The following is a 21060-nucleotide window of genomic DNA, read 5'->3' as shown; positions in this document are numbered from 1 at the left end:
GTGGACATTTATTACAACTAATGTATGTGATAAGACAATGGTCACAGCCTAAATATTGGTCATAATCACAAAGCTTAATCCAGCCAAGCACATACAAATAAGTGAAAGTGTAAACCTTGAAGACATGTTTAAATACATATGAAAATGGTACCGAAACTGAATTCTAACAGTTTTAAAAAATAAATTCCCCTATTGCCATTTTACCTCATCCAGCTAACATTTTTACATGTGCATGATGAATATTTTCTGATAAGGAGGTGGCACAAGGAGAAAAATGTCAAACTAACAGTACTTTTAAAAATATAGGGAAAATTTAGTAAGCCAGAATATCACCACCACTGGAACAAACTTAGCCATGTGATATTTTGTGAATGCAGCCAAGTTCCTGTTGAGATAGCAATAATACTAGACAAATCAGTATTTTAATTTATAACAACCTATTTAAATAGATGTTTTCCTTAGTTCATGGAGAAATGAGGTAAATAGTGGCAGTATAATGTACTTGGGGCATAAAAATAATCCATCCAAGTTGTAAAACTGTATTTTAAGGAATCTTACATAAAAATAATGTAACCATTTTCATAGAATATGTTATGTGCTCATATTGGAGTATAGTCTTCCATCCAAATTCCTGCCTTCAACTAATGGTCAATGTAAAATAGGATTTTTCTCATTAAAGTCACCTGTATTCCCTTTAATGTAATTCCCTTTAATCCCAGAAACATACATTTCTCATTAAGCTACCAGTTTAAGATATGTAATTCCCAATAAGTGTCTTTGGTATACACATGTATGTTTAAGTTTCAGCGGTAATGTTAAAATTTAAATCATTTTGATATGTAAAATCAGTCAATTTTTCTCATTCCCATAAATACTGAAATGTAACACTAGTCTTTGGTTGCATAAAACCATATTGAAACATTATTACATTTACTTTCAAGTTGATACAAGTGTAGCTTCCTTTCAGTTGAATGCAGTAATACCAACAAATATGCTTCCTGATTGTGATTTTATGTGTATATTCATAATTATACAAATAAAATTAATGGGAAACTGACATAATCCAACCTTAAAGAATACTGAAAAGATATTTCTTCTGCATCAAGTTTTAGTTAACATTTAAGTCCCTTTAAAAAAAAAGATTAATACTTTTTATTCCCTTTTGAAAAAGTGGAGTGTTTTTTTTTTTTTAATGTAGGCCTGAATGAAGCGGCTTAGCAAAACAGTAATACTGACAAACAGCATCTTACACCATTAGCTAAACATTGACATGAAGGCAGTGAACATCTACAGTATGTGAGACCACATGATGTCATCAACATGGGAGATGGCTTATGTCAGTCCAATTTCTTCAAGAACACTACGTGGGGTTTCAGCTTCCTGTGAAGGGAAAATTTAAGAATCTGGTAAGATCTAGTGGGTTTTAGAATTTTAAAATTGTTCTGTGAAGAATTTGAATGGAAAAATGCTTATTTGAAAGCAAAAAAAAATGTAAATGCCAATTTGAGAGTACCAAGAACAAAAGAAAATGAAATTTTTTTTTGATATTACTGAAAAAGTGGGTCATATATACTTACAGTAGCTTTCAACTTTTATGGCTTAAAACAGTTTTAATAGGATGAAATCATGAAATACTATACTAAAATAGTTAAACATATGGCCATTGAAAAGTAAATTCCAATTTCTCTACTTGAACCAGTATAAACAGTATCCCAAGTTCCCTTGGTATTTTCATCATTTGCCCTGATTATAACAATGGAAATCTTTTTCATGTATTTTGGAGTTGGTATCTTGTTATTTTAAAACGTCAATATTTAACATTTTCAGTAACCATTGTCAGATCTATCCAGAAACAAACAACACTGGTAGAGGCAATATATGGCAACGAGATATCAAAACAGCAAAATATACAACCATTAAATTTTGTAAATCCCACAATTAGGACTAGGATGAAGCAAGTATCTTTTGAAATTATGAAAGATGATTGCAAATTTTGAAACAATTTATTTATACAAGTTTTGATTACTAGCAACAATATTATCAAGAGGGGATACTGCATCTTTATGGAAGCAAGCACTGATCAATTTTATATGCACTTATGACTAAGTAAACTTACTTTAGCATCCTAAAACACGGTACAGCACAAAGCAAGGAAAAGAAAGATATTAAACAGTAAATCTTCAGAAAAATTACAACGTTAGATGACACATTATAAAGTTTTATGTTCAGTGTGAATACAAGTACTTGGCCACATAACCAACCTTTAAGAATAAGTGTATATATATATATATATATATATATATATATATATATATATATATATATATATGCTTTTTGCCATTTTATTGTTTATGTGCACTGATGTGTGAGAAAGCAGTTATATTTTGTTACTTTTGAAAGAGTGTGTCTAGTAAAGTTTGTTGTCACTTGTGAAAATAAAGTTTAGAAGATGGCTATAAGATGTTGAAATGGGTCAGAGTAACTGAACAAATTCATTAAAAATTCTAAGAACTTATTCTATCATGACTAGAGGAAAAAATATGCATAATATACACATATACACACACTATACACAACAAAAATTTTTCCCCTGCTCTTTACTCCAGCCAGTTAAATCAACTAGTCACATTATGCATGAAACCCAACCAAGAGAATCTTAATTTGGTTTATGCTAATTTGGATTATGCTAGATACATCTACTCAGTTAAGAGCTACCACTATAGAGCTATTCCTAGGAGTTTAGTAAGATCCTTTCTATGTTTCATTTTGCTATCTTAGATTATTTGGTGAAAACCAACAGATTTTTCTTTATGTATTTTCCCCAACACTTGAACAAATGCAGAGTGTACATCTGCTAATTTGGTTAATTTGGATTACAGCAATAAATGTAGAACAGAGGTGTCAGCCTCATGAGTGTTGTCCAAACCTGGTTAAAATATAACTGGGAAATGTTTAACAAAATAAATAAAAGTATAATATGACATAGATAAAGTTAATTTGTGGTTTTCTATGTTATTATGCAGCCTGCAGGCATCCCTTTCTCTTTGAGTTTGATTCCATTGATGTGTAATACACTTTTCAAAAGTATATACATGTATATGTAAATACAAAAATTACCTGGACATACTGAAATCTAATGAAATCTAAAACAAATTCTCCTGGGTAGATGGAATAAGGTAGAGGAGGAAAGCCATTCACATGAGACAGAATGCATGCAATATTTTTATTTTAGACATGCCAAGAAAGCTATTTCGGAAAGTAGTCATTTAAAGCAAGCAGCTATATACAAAGAACAAGAAAAGCAACATTTTGGTACAGCTCAGCACACTGCATTTTTGGCCAACGGGCATGATAATGTGCATGTTAACATTACATTAAATACTGTATTACCTTAAAAAATACTATCTTTGGAAAAAATTACTTATAACTAGGTCCTAGAATACAATATATTCCCAATATGATTAAACCTTTTGTGATAGCACATATATTATTTTAGGATCTATAAAATACAAATAACTTAATTTATAAAATACAAATAACTTAATTCCTAATAACTTGCCTAACCTATTTTGATAGGCTGTCACAATGATTAGTTTGATCAGATAATTATTTTGGAGGTGATTATGCTTCTAAATGGTCTACTGATTTGCTCAAGATATGAAATTATATGGAATTTTTCCTTTTGAAATGCTATCCTTATAAATAGAAAGAGTAGTAAAAGTTTTGAATCATTATTGTTCAATACTGGCTACCATACAGTGCAAAAAGACAATTCATTAATTAAATCATTGAGCAAATGCAGAATTCTACCCTTCTTCATACCAGTTTAATAAATGACAAATCATTTGTGTATTAACCACTATACTATAATATGCCTTGGATTTTCAATTTATAATTTTCCTGTGTTATTTCTATATATACTTAAATATGCAGCATTAATAGGACATATTCATTATGAAATTTGAGATTATCGTTTTGAAAAACAAATACTATTCTACATATCACTACTGCTAGTTTGGGTTTAGCTTTAGTGGGCCATATGATACTATATTACTCATTTTGGCTATAATGAAACATCTCCTTTAACTATGAAATTAATCACAGGTGGTTGTTAATAACAATTATGTACTTAAGATGAAAACTTTTAAACATACACATGTCATATTATTTCATGAAAAAAACTAAACCAGATATTGACAGGAACAAACTACATCAAGATGACATGGGGAAAAAACAACGTAAAGGTAGGGATATAAATAGGGAGGACAAAGCACAACAGTAAAATGGTTATGATATTCTATGTTCAAGATGATTTGTTTCACCAGCTGTTCTGTCATAAGTAAATCAGCTCTATTTCCTCTGTGAAATTCTGCATACTCGATGAGTGATGTCATTTAGTACACAGGGACATTAAAGTATTCATGGCGTGGCTACAAAAGAAATGCACACATTCTTATATATGGTACACAAATGGACATATAACACAATATTAGTTCTAGTAGAATGTTCTGTCTCATACAGTTATCATGTACTAACATTTCACTTAGGAAGCTGTAACTTCATCTAATAAAACCTCAATTAAATGGAATGGGGAGAGGAAAATATGTATGAATTTTTAGGAAAAAATAGGTAAATTATAGGAAACACTGAAAGATGGACTTATCTATCCATCAAAACTTCTGAGGGATGTTCTGGAGACAAGCCATGCTCATCTTAATCTTCTATGCCTATATACTAGAAGAAATGTTAAGGAAAATACAATACAATCCTCTTGTTTTACAGGTGAGGAAAGTGAGGCCCTGAGTAGTGACAAAAATTACCACCTAGATTTCTGACTCCTAGTCCATTGCTTTTCCAACCTCCCTTACAATGGGCATTAATGTTCAAAATTATAGCACTAAAGCACTGCAAGATCCTGAAGTATCTAAGTAAGATTTAATAATGTTAGGTACATTGTATTTGCTGAAGCAGGAAAGTCGACTAATAAGTTTTGGAAAGATATTCAATGAGAGTTTTCTGAGTCAACTGGAAAATTCTGCCAAAATGCACCATTAAATGCTTCAGTTAATCAAGGTTTTAGTATACTTAGGAAAGGAATTTAATCTCAATGAAAACAAATTAGAACTTAAGGTAGCTATAAATCTCCTTACAGATCAAAAAGGAAATTCTTTTCCCAAGGGGGGAAAAAAATCCCTACTCACTCACCTGGCATTTTAAGCTGCAAAAGTACCCATTTTTTTTAAATTAGAAAAAAATAGGCACAATGCAACTATTCTTTAAGAATGTGATCTTAAGATTTGGAGATATTAAAATATTTATTAAAGAGGAATTACTTATATAAAGAACTCTCTGTCTTAGTTGTATTAACTAGGATTTAAAAGTAAATCTGGTTGCAAATTTGCCAAAAAAAGTTTCTTTCATTAAATGTATGAATCCATGATAGTTTGTGTTCCCAACTAAAAGTGTTACCTCCAAAAGTGTCCATAGTCTAATGTTGACTCAATTTAAGATCTTTGTTGCAACTGTAAAAGCATTGACATAAAATGACTTAATAAATAATGCGCCCACATCTATTTTTGTTTAGAATGTCTGAGAAGGAAATGCTGAAGTTTTAGTTCAGATAGTTCCTGGTCAATTTTAAATGTATATGTTTTTTAAGCAGGACATAATTATACCTAAATGAAATGAAATAAAATAAAATGGTAAAAAAAATCCAGACATTGTTTAGTGGGAATGCATCTTTTTAAAAGGTAAATATAAAATGGTACAACTAAGATAGGAAAGCAACTGTACATGAGCAAAGTAAAAATAAGCACCAGAGAGATTTCCTCATTTTCACAGGGAAATTCTATTTTTGTATCAACGACGTAACTATAGTTTGTGAGTATCTTGGGGACTTATAACATTATTATTTTGTGAAAAAAATTTATCATTTCAGAAAAAAAATACAGAATATGAATATAAATCAAATTACACTAAAGCAAAATCTTGTGTGTAATATACAAGAACACTATAATATATAATGAAAACTAAAAAGCTTAGCTTTGAATAACTGTAATGATCAATCCTGATCCCAGATCAGGTCCTGGAACAGATAGACCTACTCCCCCCAAGCCCCCCAACTGCCTCCACCCACACCCTCCTCAGGAGGAAAGACCATTTCATACAATGTTATACAAAGCCACTGTATTGTTTTTCTTTTTTCTTTGCTACAAGGGAAAATTCAATGCCGGCTTGGGAAGGAATTTATCTGGAAATTACTATGATATAAAAAAAAAAAACTAACAATAATCCACCAATAAACTATTAAAAACTCTCCACTTATGTCCTCCTTTCCAAAAAGAACTAAGCTCCAGGAGATGGAACATACATTGGAGAAATGCTTCACATAACAAAATAATTGGGACATTATTTTTGAGATGTATTTCTTATAGTATAGATAGACATCTATTATTAAGGCTCAAATTTCTATTAGATGTGATATCTGCATTTAAAGTTATTGATTGTTAATAATTATACATACAACTAAGATTTAAAAATATTAATAATTCTTAGAGCAAAGGAGTCATGTTTAGAAACCCTATCTATATTTTTCCAATATGAGAAATGCTGTAAAGGACTCTGAGGTCATTTAATTCTGCTACTTATTTATAAGGAGGCATATATCATGTAAACCAAAAGGGCCAATTCTAAGGTTTCATTATTAAAAATCCATCAAGTTCTTTCTTAATCAAATTTGCCATATGTAATTTATGTCTATGTTTTCATGTCCTGTGTTTTCTAAAAATAATGAACAGGAAGACAACTTATTTTTCAAGATAGTTAAGTCAGGCCTTCAACTAAATAATGAAAATATTTCATTTTTACCATAGTTTTTAATTCTTAATGTTTTTGTTATCTTTTTTAGTTTCCTTATGTTCTTTTTTAAAATGCAGAAATTAAGAGAGGTCTGGACTTAACTGGTGTTTTATATAACAAACGGGGTTAGTTTCAAGATGAGAATAGATTTGGTGTACTCCCAAAGAGTATAAAGGAAAAGGAATCAACACTAACAAACAAGTCTAAGTAACTCAGTCTTTGACAAAATTGAATATCAAGGAAGAGATAAGATATTATACATTAATATAACACTTATTATGTGCCAGGCACTATGCTAAGTGCTTTACAATTATTAGCTTATTTGACCCTCACAACCACATCAGTAGGTACTGATGTGGCAAAAAGAGGTGAAGGGACTTGTCCAAATGTGAAACAGCTAGTAAATGGTTGAGGTGACATATGAACTCAGGTCTTCTTGACTCCAGGCTCTGTGCTCTATCCACTGTTTCACCAGCACTGCCCCAACAACTAAGTTGCTGTGCAGCCATCAATTTTTACTCTTTGTATATTTCCAGTTTTGTACTTGATAACAAGAAATTGTAACGTATGGATGACATGAAAAATAGGATGGCTCAAAAAAAAAAATCCACAACTACGGAATATATAAAATGAAATATCCTTAATCAATAAGTGGTTATGACTTGTTTGATAATGTGCAACCAATATGTATTTTACTGTATTGTAATTTAATTTGTATTTTAATTTGACAATATATGATTATACGTATATTTTTAGACAAAATACAAAATAGCTCTGTAATAAAAAAGTATCTTTCAATTTTTTTATTTAATGCTTTTTGGGGGACGTGGGATGGAGAATTTATCACAGTAGGAAGGTGAGCCTATTTTCAAGAGCTATGCCAACTAAGCACAAGATATGGTGGTTCCTATAACAGGAAAGTCTGAATATTGGATTCCGTGTCTGTTGTTTAACAAACAACTTAAGTTCTGAGAGGCCTGCCACCTAAATATTTTAGTCTTGACAATATATAGACAACCACTCTCTAAGATAGTGACAATTTGTTAATCTATGTAAGTTGAGAGAATTCTCACACTGATGAAATGAGGGAACTATAGAAGTAAAAAAGCTGATTTTACTTAAATACTGGATACAATTCAAATAAACATTCCCCCCCCCTCCAAACAAAGTATTTTTGAGCAATCTGAGAATCACTTCATTATGGGTCCATCACGTTACACCTTACTGGCTAGACTTCGGGTGAAATTAAGATTATTGGGTAATTTGCCAGAAAATTTAATTAGGTTGGGAAAGAATTCATTTTTTCTAGTCCCAAGGAACCAGTTAGGCATTGTCCTCCCATTTAGGGAACCATAAGAATGAATTGCATATTTTTAATAAAATAGTAAAATGCCACAAACATGGATCAAATAGAAAGATAATTTACCTATTTTTTCCTAAAAATTGATACTAATTTCAAGTAGCTCAAAGAAGGCCAATCAAGTACTTCTTTTCTTCAATTAGCTAAGTACAAAGAGCTCTGACTGGCAGTTCAGAGGCTTAGATTAGCATGCCATTATGTTAGTTATTTCACCTGTATAGATTCATCTGTAAGGCTGGAATATATTAACCTGCCCTACTGACTCTACCAAACAGTTGCAAAAATCAAAGATAGTCTGTTATCAAAAGAGTTAGGCAAATGATAAAGCACAGTATAAATGTAAGCTTTGTTGCTAGGCAGTCATTTCAGTTGTGTTTGATTTTTCATGACCCCATTTGGGGTTTTCTTGGCAAAGATACTGGAGTAATTTACCATTTCCTTCTCCAGGTTATTTTATAGATGAGGAAACTGAGGCAAACAGGGTTAAGTTTCTTGCCCAGGGTCACACAACTAGTAAGTGTCTGAAGCCAGATTCGAACTCAGGAAGATGAGTCTTCCTGACTTCAGACCTGGCACACTATCCACTGTGCCACCTGGCTGCCTTAAAATATTAGTGTTTTTATATAAATAAATGTAAGGTGGAAGAGTGGAGTGGATAGAGAGCAGAATCCAGAAGACCTGGGTTTGAGTCCTGCCTCTGACAGAGATTTGCTATGTGACCGTGGGCAAGTCACTTAAACTTTCCAAGATCTAGTCAACTCTCTAACACTATAAGTGCAAAGAAAGTGCCGACTTGGTACTGAGTTTCCTCATCTCATACCAATGAAATCACAGGTTTAAGTTCCTATCCATATATGATAATGGCTAATTTAGAAATTCTTAAAAATAGTTCTCATAAGTATTTTAAATAGTCTCCAAAATGATCACATTACTAATCTGTACTACTAAGGGGATTTTACTCAGCAAATGTAGTTCAGTCTAGCCTGAATTACCAGATTCCAAATTAACTGAGTCCAAATAAACAAGATTTTAATTCTATTAAAAGTGACTCTGTGTTACGTGGAAGTGCCAGGAAAAGAGTAGGAATGTAAAGAGAACACAGAAAGAGAAAAATATGCAACCTGTTTTTGATGCTTGTTCTTACCTATGTCAGTTTGGAAGAGACCACTCTGGGTTTCAGTTTTTCTTATCCATAAAAAGACAGGGCTTGGCCAAGCTCTTTTTCCAGCTCTTATTTACAATCTCATGTTACACTTACTCCAAAATCTGTTAAACTCACTACTCTCCAAATTAGGCCTCTGTCCCTCTATAGGGTCCCAGAGCCAAAACAGGTTGGGGAAAAGGAGGTTTTCGAGGAAGATTTGTTAAGTGAGGGATCAGTTCTATTAATCCTGTCAGTGTGAAGGGGAATAAACAGGAGACAGGGGAGTTAGCAAAGAGAAAGGTGATTTCAATCTCAATTGAAATAATCCCCTTCCACCAATCTTTTTTTATCTTACAAATAGCTCCTCTGCACTCATCAGTAGGGTTGTTAAATTAGTACCAATAGAGAGATAATGCTTACTTTCAGAACACATATGGATAGCAGAACCTGTAAATAGATTGAAAATTGTAAATCCCCATTTCTAACTCTGGCATCCTAGACCTCTTTTTGAAGATGAGTATGGGAAAAACGCAATTCTAAAATATTTAGACACTAAGAAAATAAAAACAGAAAGCACTTCTGAAACACTCTTTATATAAGGCATCTAACATAGTCTCTTAAAATTTTTATGTTACTAATATTTGTGTAGCAGTAGAAAAACATTAAGCAAAAAGGGCAACTGGGGGTAAAGATAGCATGGAAGTTTTACTCTCACCTCTAAACGTTTAAAGAAGCAGATCATTCTGACATACAAAAATTGCTATCTCCAATATGGCAGCAATAAAAACAAAAACAAAACCCAAACCTATGACTAAGACAAACACATTATCAACTGAATTAAAATCCAAATAACTGAACTATTCTAATAAAGCCATGAAACAGAAATTAAGAGTTACAGAATGTTAAAACTAACTATAACAAAAATCCAGTCTAAACTATAACCCAAAGCAGGAAATCCTTCAACAAGATTAACATATGAGCATTCCATCTCTGATTCAATACTACAATGACATGTAGCTTATTACTTATTGAAGGAGCTTGTTTATTGTTGGGCAGCACCAGTTTTTTTTTCCCCCATAAAAGTATTTTATTATTTTCCAGTTACATGTAGAGATAGTTTGGAACATTTTGTTTTGTTTTGTTTCTTTTTTTGTTTTGAAATTAAGTGAAGCAATTGGGGTTAAGTGACTTGCCCAGGGTCACACAGCTAGTAAGTGTTAAGTGTCTGAGGCCGGATTTGAACTCAGGCACTCCTGACTCCAGGGCCAGTGCTCTATCCACTGCTCTACCTAGCTGCCCCTAGAAAATTTGTTTTTATAAGATTTCTAGTTTCAATTTTTTTCCCCCTCTCCCCAAGACAGCAAGCAATCCGATATAGGTTATATGTACAATCACATTAAACATACTTCCTGCAGTTGCTTTTTTTTTTTTTGCAAGGCAATGGGGATTAAGTGACTTGCCCAGGGTCACACAGCTAGTAAGTGTCAAGTGTCTGAGGCTGGTTTTAAACTCAGGTCCTCCTCCATCTAGGGCTGGTGCTCTATCCACTGTACCACCTAGCTGCCCCCTGGGCAGCACCAGTTTTTAAGAAAGTCCAAAGATAAATAGATTTAAACTTGGGAGTAGGAACTATGAGGTCATTTAGTTCAACTACTGCATTTTATTGATGAAAAAATTAAGACCCAGAGAAGTGTATTGACCAGCCCAAGGTAACAGGTGATAAAGTGATGTGCCTAAGGTCACAAAGGTCATAAGCAGCACAATTGTAATTTGACACAGTTCCAGAATCCAAATCCAGTGCTGTTTAGGGGAGACTAGGTGTGGCTACTTCCTTCCTCTTAATATGGTTTCGATTTCTCCATACTACTTCTTCCCAAATCCACTCTAGTTCTATATTGCTAGTCAGCATGGTAAAGAGGAAAATTTGCTAGATTTGGGGCCAGAAGACTTATATTCAGATCCTGGCTCTACTACTTAATACCTATGTGAACTTGAACAAAGCACTTAATTTCTGGTGGTCTGTTTCCTCACCTGTCTAGTTCTTAATCAATATCCTATGATTCTATCTGATATCTTGATGCCTTTAAGATTTTTTTAAGTCTAAGGCTCAGCCCAACCTTATGCCTTACAACTAAGAGCTGGATCAGGCTGTCAGAAAGTAACTGAGTGTCAATTTGGGCCAGGCACTGTGCTAAGCCCTAGTGAGACAAAGAAAGACAAAAAACAAAAACAAAAACAAAACTCAGTTCCTGCACTCAAGGAGCTCACAGTCTAATGGGGGAGACAACATTCGAATAACTATGAACAAACAGTATACAAGATAAATAGGAAATAACAACAGAGAGAAGGCATTAGAATTAAGCAGTATTAGGAAAGGCCTCCTGTAGAAGGTAGGATTTTAACAGGGACTTGAAAGAAGCCAGCAAAGTCAGGAGGCAAAATATTTTAGATAGATGGTGGTTAACCAGTGCAAACTCATGAAATGGCACATCTTGTGCAAAGAACAATAAAGGGGCCCATAATACACACACACACACACACACACACACACACACACACACACACACAGAGACAGACACTGACTGAGACTAGAAAGGTTGGGGTGGGTAGTTTATCAAGAACTGAATGCCAAAGGTCTTTAGATTTGAGCCTGGAAGTGATGGGGAACAACTGGAGTTATATTGAGTAGGGGTCTGACATGATGATGTAATGGGATTTATTTTATGCTGCTGAAGTATGTGTAAGGAAAGGAAAACAAAAGAATACAGAAAAAAGCAAGTGTCATACTTATTTAGAGGCCTAAACATCAGGAACTGAAATACTTAAGATTATCTGGTTTCTTTTATTTTTTATTTTTTCTTGATTTAATTTTATTCAGGGATCACTTTGTGAAATCCTTCAAAATCAAACGAACTCAACCCATTAAATATATTAAACTCATAAAACATTACTGAGACAACATAGAAACCTCCTTAGAGGTTGCAAAAAGACTATGGGGGGGGGGCAGCTAGGTGGCACAGTGGATAGAGCACCGGCCCTGGAGTCGGGAGGACCTGAGTTCAGGTCCGGCCTCAGACACTTAATACTTACTAGCTGTGTGACCCTGGGCAGGTCACTTAACCCTCATTGCCCAACCAAAAAAAAAAAAAAAAAGATTCTTATAAAAAAAAAAAAAAGACTATGAATACCTGGTCTTAACTGCTATGGGATACGAAAATAGAAAACAAGAGTAGTAGTAGCCTTCTTGGTATAAAATACTTGGAAAATTCATTCATCTCTTTAGATCAGTGACTCCCAAACAGTTATATAATTGTAGAAAACAGAATCTGATTTGGAAAGGGCCTCAGCAGTCTGCTATAATCTGCCCTCTAAATGAATGAAGCATGAATCCCATTACAACATACCGGACAAGTACTCTCACTGTATTCCTTTCACCAAGTCCCTTCTCCCTGGACTTCAATGTCCTTATATGGCACATGAAGGGGTTGGACAATTCATGGTTGTTTCTAAACTTATGACCCAACAACAAAATTTATAATCTCTTTTGTAACATCTGCTTACAATAAGAATAACCTGCTGAATCAGTTTAAAAAAACACTCAACCTATTAAACTCTTTTCATGCCAGTGGTGTGAGAAAGCAATATGCTATTACGGAAAGGTCACTGGATTGGTAGTATAAGGATCTCTGTTCATACCCTCAGGAGCTATTCGACTTATTACCTGTGATACCTTGGTTAATAAGGAGTTGGACCAGATGATTACCAAGGTCCCTTTAAGCTCTAAATTACATTTTCCTATGACTATCCTAATCATCCACCCTCTACTTGAACATTTTCAGAGTTGGGGAATTTGTTATCTCCCAAGATAGCCAATTCTACTTTGGAATAGTTCTAATCACTAGTTAGTTTTTCTTTATTTTGAGCCAAAATCTACCTTGTAGCTATCACTGAATGTCCTTATTCCAGCCCCCTAGAACTACTAAGTTTCACCCCTCTTCTAACATAACAACCTTTGAAATATTTGAAGACAATAATATGTCAACAAAGTCTTCTCTTTACCAGATTCAATCATCTTGCTTCTTTCTACAGATTCTGACAGCGAATGGTTGTTGTGCCACTTCATCATCATGTGTCCTCTGAGGCATACTGGATTGAATACTAGTGAGTTAGAAGACATGGGTTTTAATCCTGCCTCTGACACTGGCTGTGTGACCACGGCCAAGTAATTTAATCTCTTGGGGACTACTCATCTATAAAATAAAGATAATCCCTGTAGAACCTATGTTGGTATGTTTTGAAGATTATATGTACAAAAATCATTCTGCAAACTTTAAAGTACTATATGTCAACTGTTTTAACATTCTCTTAGCAAAAACAAGGAAGCTAACTTGTACCTTGTCTTTACAAAAATATAGCACATAGAACTATATAAAACATTTCAGGTATGGTCTAAACAGGACAGATCACAATGGGACTATAGGCTTATTAGTAGTAAGAACCAGCATTTATATAGCACTCTCAGGTTTTCAAAGCACTTTACAAATACCTCATTTTTCTTTTTTTCTTTTCTTTTTTTGGGTGGGGCAATGAGGTTTAAGTGACTTGCCTAAGGTCACACAGCTAGTAAGTGTCATATATGTCTGAGGCCATATTTGAACTCAGATATTCCTGGATCCAGGGCCAGTGCTTTATCTACTGCACCACCTAGCTGCCCCCTAAACACCTCATTTTTCAACCCTATGAGGTAGGTGATTTCACCCCCCATTGTACAGATAAGGAATCAAGCATACAGAAGTTAAATGACTCGTCAAGAGTCATATTGCTGGAACTTGGGTCTTTCTGACTCTGGGTTCAGAACTCTATCCACCTAACCACCTAGATTCTATGTTCTATTCACTATACTATTAATTCAGCCTATAATTAATTACTTTAGGTTTTTTGGTTGCCACATCACACAACTGACTTGTTCTTAGGTTTCAATTTGCGTAAATTCCAATTCTTTTTCACCTTTAATGGCTTTTCAGCCATATGTGCTCCATCTTGTACTTGAACAAATGACTACTTTTAACCAAAGGGCAGGAGTTTCACTTTATCCTTATATAATATTATCTTATTAGATTTGGCTCATTATTCTAGCCCACTAAAATCTTTTTGGATAATGATTCTGTCACCTAACATTTTTAGCAGTTTCTCTAGGTTTCCTGTTATCCACAAAGAAACAGGTTAGGTTTTTATCCAATGAAGCAATGATATCAATCAACAATGATAAAAAATACTGATTAAAAGGGATGAATGACAGCTGCCTGATATGAATGACTTCTATTCTACAAAGGTCTCTTTCCAGGTTGACAATACTTCATTATCACTCTTTGGATCCATTTGTGAATTCACCTAATATTCAACTTGCCTATCCCTCCATCTTTTCTCAGAAGGCCATCATGATATTCTCTGAAGTATAAATAAACGATGTCGGGGCAGCTAGGTGGCACAGTGGATAGAGCACCGGCCCTGAAGTCAGGAGGACCTGAGTTCAAATCCAGCCTCAGACACTTAACACTTACTAGCTGTGTGACCCTAGGCAAGTCACTTAACCCCAATTGCCTCACCATAAAAAAAAAAAAATAAACGATGTCTATGGCATTGTACTGCTATATGAACTTACTATACTAATACTCAAATGGATTTGTAAACTTAAATACAGGTGTATTCCCTCCAAGAATTCATTTGTTGTGTCGGTTATAGACACAGACATATGGACAGACAGACAGACACATACCCCACTCTATAAGTTGTACATTCAACTAGACAACAGGCATTCTTCATCCACTTGCTGAATTAGTTAGGAGCAGAATTACAATTAGAACTCAGGTACTGATTCAAATATCAACACAGAAACTTTTCCAAGCCCCACTCAAAAACTTATCACAAAGTACTGAAGATATATATATACATAGGGCAATTGATCTTACCTTTAATTTCAAAAAAGGAAAAAGTATTATGTAACAAATACAACTTGACTTAGAAGTTAACTTTTAAGTACATCATAGGGTAAGGTTTTATATCACATTTCACCTTCTTTTCTATTTGTATCACAAAGAGAACATACTCCTCTATAATAAACTGCACTTATGGTTATAAAAGCAATTTTGAACTTATACATAAAACACTAGAAATAATGTAATAAAAATCCTAAATGGCTTTGGAAAGCAAATGGGTTAAAGCATTTGTCCTTAACAGTTTGTCATTTCTAGAAAAGGTACCCAAAACAAAAAATTTAATTAAATCTAATACTGGGGATGGGGTTGGAGGGGTGAGGAACAACTGTCAGTTTCACAGTTTACTGGGCTCAACTTAGTCTTTTTCTTAGCCACCAAAAGAAATGGAGCTAACATGAAGACATTTCTTAAATATACCTTTAGATGTATAATAAGCAAGTTAAACAAAGGTTAAGAAAATTAAATTTAATGATTAAAGCATTTTCTTATTAAACTATGTTTATCTTTCTACTTAGGTTATCATGTCTTTTATACAACTTTATAGTTAAAATGGATTTGTAAGTTACTAATATCTTTACCATTATTTAGCAAATTTCTGAATAGCTATTTTAAAAATGAAACATGATAGGTGTTCTTAGGAATATACTTTTGGTCTTCTATACATTCTTTGGGAGGAATATTCACTTTTGCCAATGTAGTGCAAATTTCATGGCAGCTATAGTTCACTACCATATGGTGATCAAGGGTTTGTATCCAATACCTTTTTCAATTTTAGGCTTCTTGATTTACCTTCTTTCCTCTTCCCCTTACCCGATCAATGTTTCTTTAACAACTATTATTTTCAAGTACTGTATCTATTTTCCCTCTGAGCTTCAACCAAAAGGCTTTACCCCTTTTTCACTTTGAATTTTCCTTTTAGTACTTATTCTGTTTCATTCACAAAAATGTAGCTAGTTTGTGGCTGCTGCTACATTACTCTAGCTACAAATCAGAAAAGCTGAAATGAATATAGACTGAAGGTCTAAGTCACAGATTAAAAACAAATGATGCAGGTATTTTTGCTGTGGCTGCCTTTTATTGAGTGTAAAAGTCACTTTTTTCCCATGAGAAATTACAAATCATGGAAAGGACAGTTTCAGAGGAAACTGGGAAAATCTCTATGAACTAATTCAGAGCGAAGTGAGCAGAAATAGAATAATTTATACAATGACAACAATGTTATAAAGAAAAACAACTTTGAAACCCTTTACAAATTATGATTACAAAGGACCAAAGATGAAGCACACTACATCCTATCAGAGGCATGTTAGACCAACAACACAGAACAAGGTACACATTTTTGGACATGGCAAATGTAGTAATTTTTTTTAATGATTATGCATATTTTTATGAGGTTTTTCTTTTCCTTTTTTATCATTCAAATGAAGTGAGAGGGAGTGAATAATCTTTCTAAACTGTAATTTCCACATGTGTAAAATAGAGACATTACTACCTCATTTCATATAAATATTTTTCTTTTTTTGGTAAGGAAAAAGTTTTGTAATGCAGGATAAGGATTAAAGCCAATTATATCAGATATCTGCATGAAAACACTTTCAACTGTCAGCTGAAGTTACTGTTATGCAATGGAAACTTACATAACTCTATCTTTAAAAATATTCTGCAATTCATATTGCCAATCTAAATTATTATTTTAATATGGTAATTTTATGCAGAAAACAGCAATAAAATAAACACTGTATAGAAATAGTTCATGAAAAATTTAGTATTTTTTAGGAAATTACAAAGTTTCCATTAAAAACAACTTTTTTATCCAAAGATTCTTATCTTCACTTTTTGAAGCACTGTTGTAGTTCCTTTAATAATCATCTTCTCTACAAATATGTTGATGTTATAGATGCCAATATAATCTATTCTATCATGTAGCCCACAGTATTAAAATAAATCACTTGTCTATAAACCTCCATTTCCTAAAAAAATATTAACAACTATATATTCAATAAGTATAAATATTTATAAATAGATCATCTTGAAGAAGATACAACAAATTCCCAAGCTTAATGCTTGCTTTTTTTATTTTCCACAAACTACTTTCATAGGAAACAGTATCAACAGCAAAGCTCAAAAGGGGTATTAAAATGAAAACAAACAAACAAATCCCAAACTTCAAATTGATGCTGTTAGTATGAAAAGGAAAGGGTTAAAACACCCCCCACCCCCCAAAGCACTCTTTAAATACCATCATGCAAATACTGCAGAGGCTTTAAGCCCATTACCCATACTGATAGTACTGCTTTGCCTTCACTTTATCAAGCAAGGACTTAAATTCATTTCACGTGCAACAATCTTTGCATAGCACCTCATTTGATCCATGCCACCAAAATGGTAAATTTAGTAATTACCAATAATTAGGGTGGGGGTGAAGGGAAACTAAAGCCTTATATTGTTCTTAATCATATGAAATCGTCAGACAAACCTCCCCAGTCTTCATTCTGGTTCTACAAAATTAAGCAGTAGAGAAAAATGGTTAAGTGCCTGACTGAAAAATATGTGTATTTTGTGTTTTTGTTACTATAGATAAGGCAGGAATTCTGGTGTTGTACCAACCACCCCTCTACCCCATCATGCTTCCACCCTCAAATCTAATTTTAACTAAGGTATTTTAATATTGGTGGTAATGGGAAAGAAGACTGATCATACTGGCTATGTAAAATATTTTTAGAACAAATATATTTAAAGTACTACAACAGAATACCAATTCAGCATTCCTAATGTTACATTTCTTGACTCTCCATTACTTTTAATAAGTTTAATAAAGTGTAATACCAATGACTAATAAATCATTTTCTATATACCCCAAAATTAAATATTAAAACTAACTATTTGGACCAATTTCTAGGCCCTGCCCCCAACTGATGATAGTATCTAGTTAATATAGCTATATATCAGAAGAATAAAATACATAGTCCAATCTGGAAGTAATACATTTGATCTTTTAACTTTCATTTCGATCAAAATCCTATTTATTTGGACCTGTATAAAAATAAATGCACCAGACATACTAGTCATGTCAGATGCTATTTGGGTAAAAATCATTGTTTAAAATACATTTGTCTTATTACTGACTTATGGCATACCATAAGAGAAAATCTATTCTACCCACATTCTTTAACTTCCCTATACAAACCAATAACTTAATTATCCAAAAAAGAAAATCTTTAAGTTTTTCAAATTTATCTGTAAAGATGAAATATTGGTTTCACATTAAAAAAAAAGATACCAAAAAAAATTTTTTTTTAAATCTCACTAATGGGCAGATACCTCAAAATGAACATCTATTTTAAAATTTTGTATCTCCAAGTATATCAAAATGATATTAAAGCAATAAAAACACCTATCCAAGTTGAAAAATGATAGGTGAAAGACTACTTCTTAACTCTTCTAGTACTGCAAAACTTTTTTGGAGTTTTATGTAATCATATAGACTTTTTTTTTTTGCGGGGCTATGGCTATGGCTATGTGACTTGCCCAGCTAGTAAGTGTCAAGTGTCTGAGGCCAGATTTGAACTCAGGTACTCCTGAATCCAGGGCCAGTGCTTTATCCACTGAACCACCTAGCTGCCCCCTCATATAGACTTTTAAGACCAATTTTTTGACAGATTCTAAGAGAACTATTCCCCAATCTATGAGGTGGAAGGTACTGAAGATAATTATAGATTCAGAAACAACTGCATCTAATAAAATTCTGCTTGGAATATATTTTTTAAATTGTTACTTAAATTTTTTTTCTATTTAAAAACTTGGACTAACATACCAAGTAAATATCAGTACAACACACTAAAAAGAAAATGAAAGAACACTGGTGCTTATGATAAGGCTACTACTGTATTTTCTTCACATGAAAAAAGTAATATATCTGTTAATTATTAAATTATCTCCTAGAGATTTGGGGAGCTGGGGGTATATTGGTGACATAACCTGGAAAACATGCTAAAGCTCCTTTCTTTTAAGAAAATATGGAGGGGCCTATAACAGCATAAATAATTTCTGAATAAGCAACCACAATAAGATCATTTAACTTAGCAATGTACAAAATGATTTTCAGCATAGGCTAGATAATTATTTTATCATTATTTAATCCTACTAAAGATCCAGTAGCTACATGCATAAAAATATTTCATCTATATAGAACTGTTCTTATGTTACAGTTTCTGCATGACTCTAGATGAAAAAACATCTGAGCTATTAAAGGCATTTATAGCTAAATAACAGGCTCTAAGCTTCAAATACCTGTCCAGACAATGAAATGGAGAATTAGGGAACTTTGTTAACTAAAGGGTTTTTTCCTTCTTCCCAATTTTGAACTTTAACCTAAGCTTTCCTAACCTAAAGATTTTTTAAAAAACAAATTCTAGTTATTATCTATTAAAAAAAGATTTAGCATTACTTAGTAACATGCTACAAAGCAAGTTTTTAAAGGGTATTGTATGAACTTAAAATGTTTCATTAGTAATACCTTCCTTTGGGGTTTAAAACATACACACACACACACACACACACACACACACACACACACACACTTCTAAATGAGAGGGTATAGTGTACTGAGTATTCTATTGCTAAAACAATTTGTAATTAAAAACTGAACTTTAATGATTGATAAAATATTTTAAACAAATAATTCTGAATTTACACACAAGGAAACAGATGTTCATAGAATCATTCATAGATCCTGAACTGCAAGAAACCTCAGGTCATACTAAATAGAGAAATTTATTACTCACGAATTCAATTTTACTTGGAAACAACAAAGGAATGGTGGAGAACAGTTCTAATCATATGCACTTTGGTATGTTTCAATCAAAGGAAATACAAGTGTAAAAAAGAAAGGACATAAAGGATTAATAAGTATTAATGAAAGAACTTAATTCTTCCTTCCTGATCTTGCAACGGTATGAAGTTAAAGAACTTTTAAAGGCAAATGTTTGGGTTTTAGAATAATGTGTACGAAGAGGTACTAACCATAAAAATCATTTCATAAATAATTTAAGATTATGCTGTACACTGCTACAAAAAAAAGTTTAATAACAGTATTGTAATTATAAACAAATATGGGCACATTGTAAATTCAACCCAAAAAATGTACCCTTAAAAAACTAAAGTTTCTAAAGGGGCCAAATACCACTGCTTCATAATTTCTGACAATATGAGAGTAGAAAATAAGTTGTTTTACTTTTGTAGAAAATATTACCAATGTTCATACAACAGTTGATTCAAACTCTAAGTGATATTTAAAATTTTCACAATAACTAATGCAGTGAGATTATGAGAAAAAAAAATTTCTTTTTCTTTTCTTTTTTTTCTGATGGAAGTCAAGGTTTAGGAAAGAAGAATTTAAACAACATAATACATTTTACCTTTTTTTAGTCAACTATCATTTCTTTACCTCAAAACTGGTCATTATGTACAAGTGAAAATTTTGCAAAAATATAAATATATTGTTGAATTTTCTTCAACAACAACAACAACAAATTATCTAAAAAGAACTTTGTAAAAGGGTTAAGTTCTTCTAAAAGATACCCTTGCAATTGCTTTGTGTTCTTGACCAATGCATATGATCTTTCTGGGCGTCAGTTTAACCTGTAAATTTTTATCTGTAAAATAGGGGGCTTTGACTAGATGACCTTTGTGATCCCTTCCAG

The 21060-nt window shown here is 32.9% G+C and overlaps 1 protein-coding gene across 9 annotated transcripts in view; it reads right to left on the bottom strand.

The window, feature by feature from the left end:
• Positions 1-153: 153 nt before the first annotated feature.
• Positions 154-21060, bottom strand: part of AP1S2 (adaptor related protein complex 1 subunit sigma 2) — a 37579-nt gene continuing 16672 nt past the window's right edge. For 4 of the 9 annotated variants that reach the window (XM_043992360.1, XM_043992363.1, XM_043992361.1 and 1 more), the window contains exons 5-6: positions 9783-9809; positions 3210-4430 (exon numbers count right to left, since the gene is read on the bottom strand). In XM_043992360.1, coding sequence (XP_043848295.1) covers positions 4395-4430; positions 9783-9809 — 63 coding nt within the window. In that variant the 3' untranslated portion in view covers positions 3210-4394. Of the gene's footprint in view, positions 1381-2116; positions 2126-3209; positions 4431-9782; positions 9810-17760; positions 17857-21060 lie in introns of those variants that run through there. The other 5 variants (XR_006355559.1, XR_006355560.1, XM_043992364.1 and 2 more) reach the window with 5 other exon arrangements.

Source organism: Dromiciops gliroides, chromosome 3 (assembly GCF_019393635.1).
Source record: "Dromiciops gliroides isolate mDroGli1 chromosome 3, mDroGli1.pri, whole genome shotgun sequence".
NCBI classification, from domain to species: Eukaryota; Metazoa; Chordata; class Mammalia; order Microbiotheria; family Microbiotheriidae; genus Dromiciops; species Dromiciops gliroides.
The sequence above is the reverse complement of the archived record's forward strand: the minus strand, read 5'-3'. Positions and strand labels throughout refer to the sequence as shown.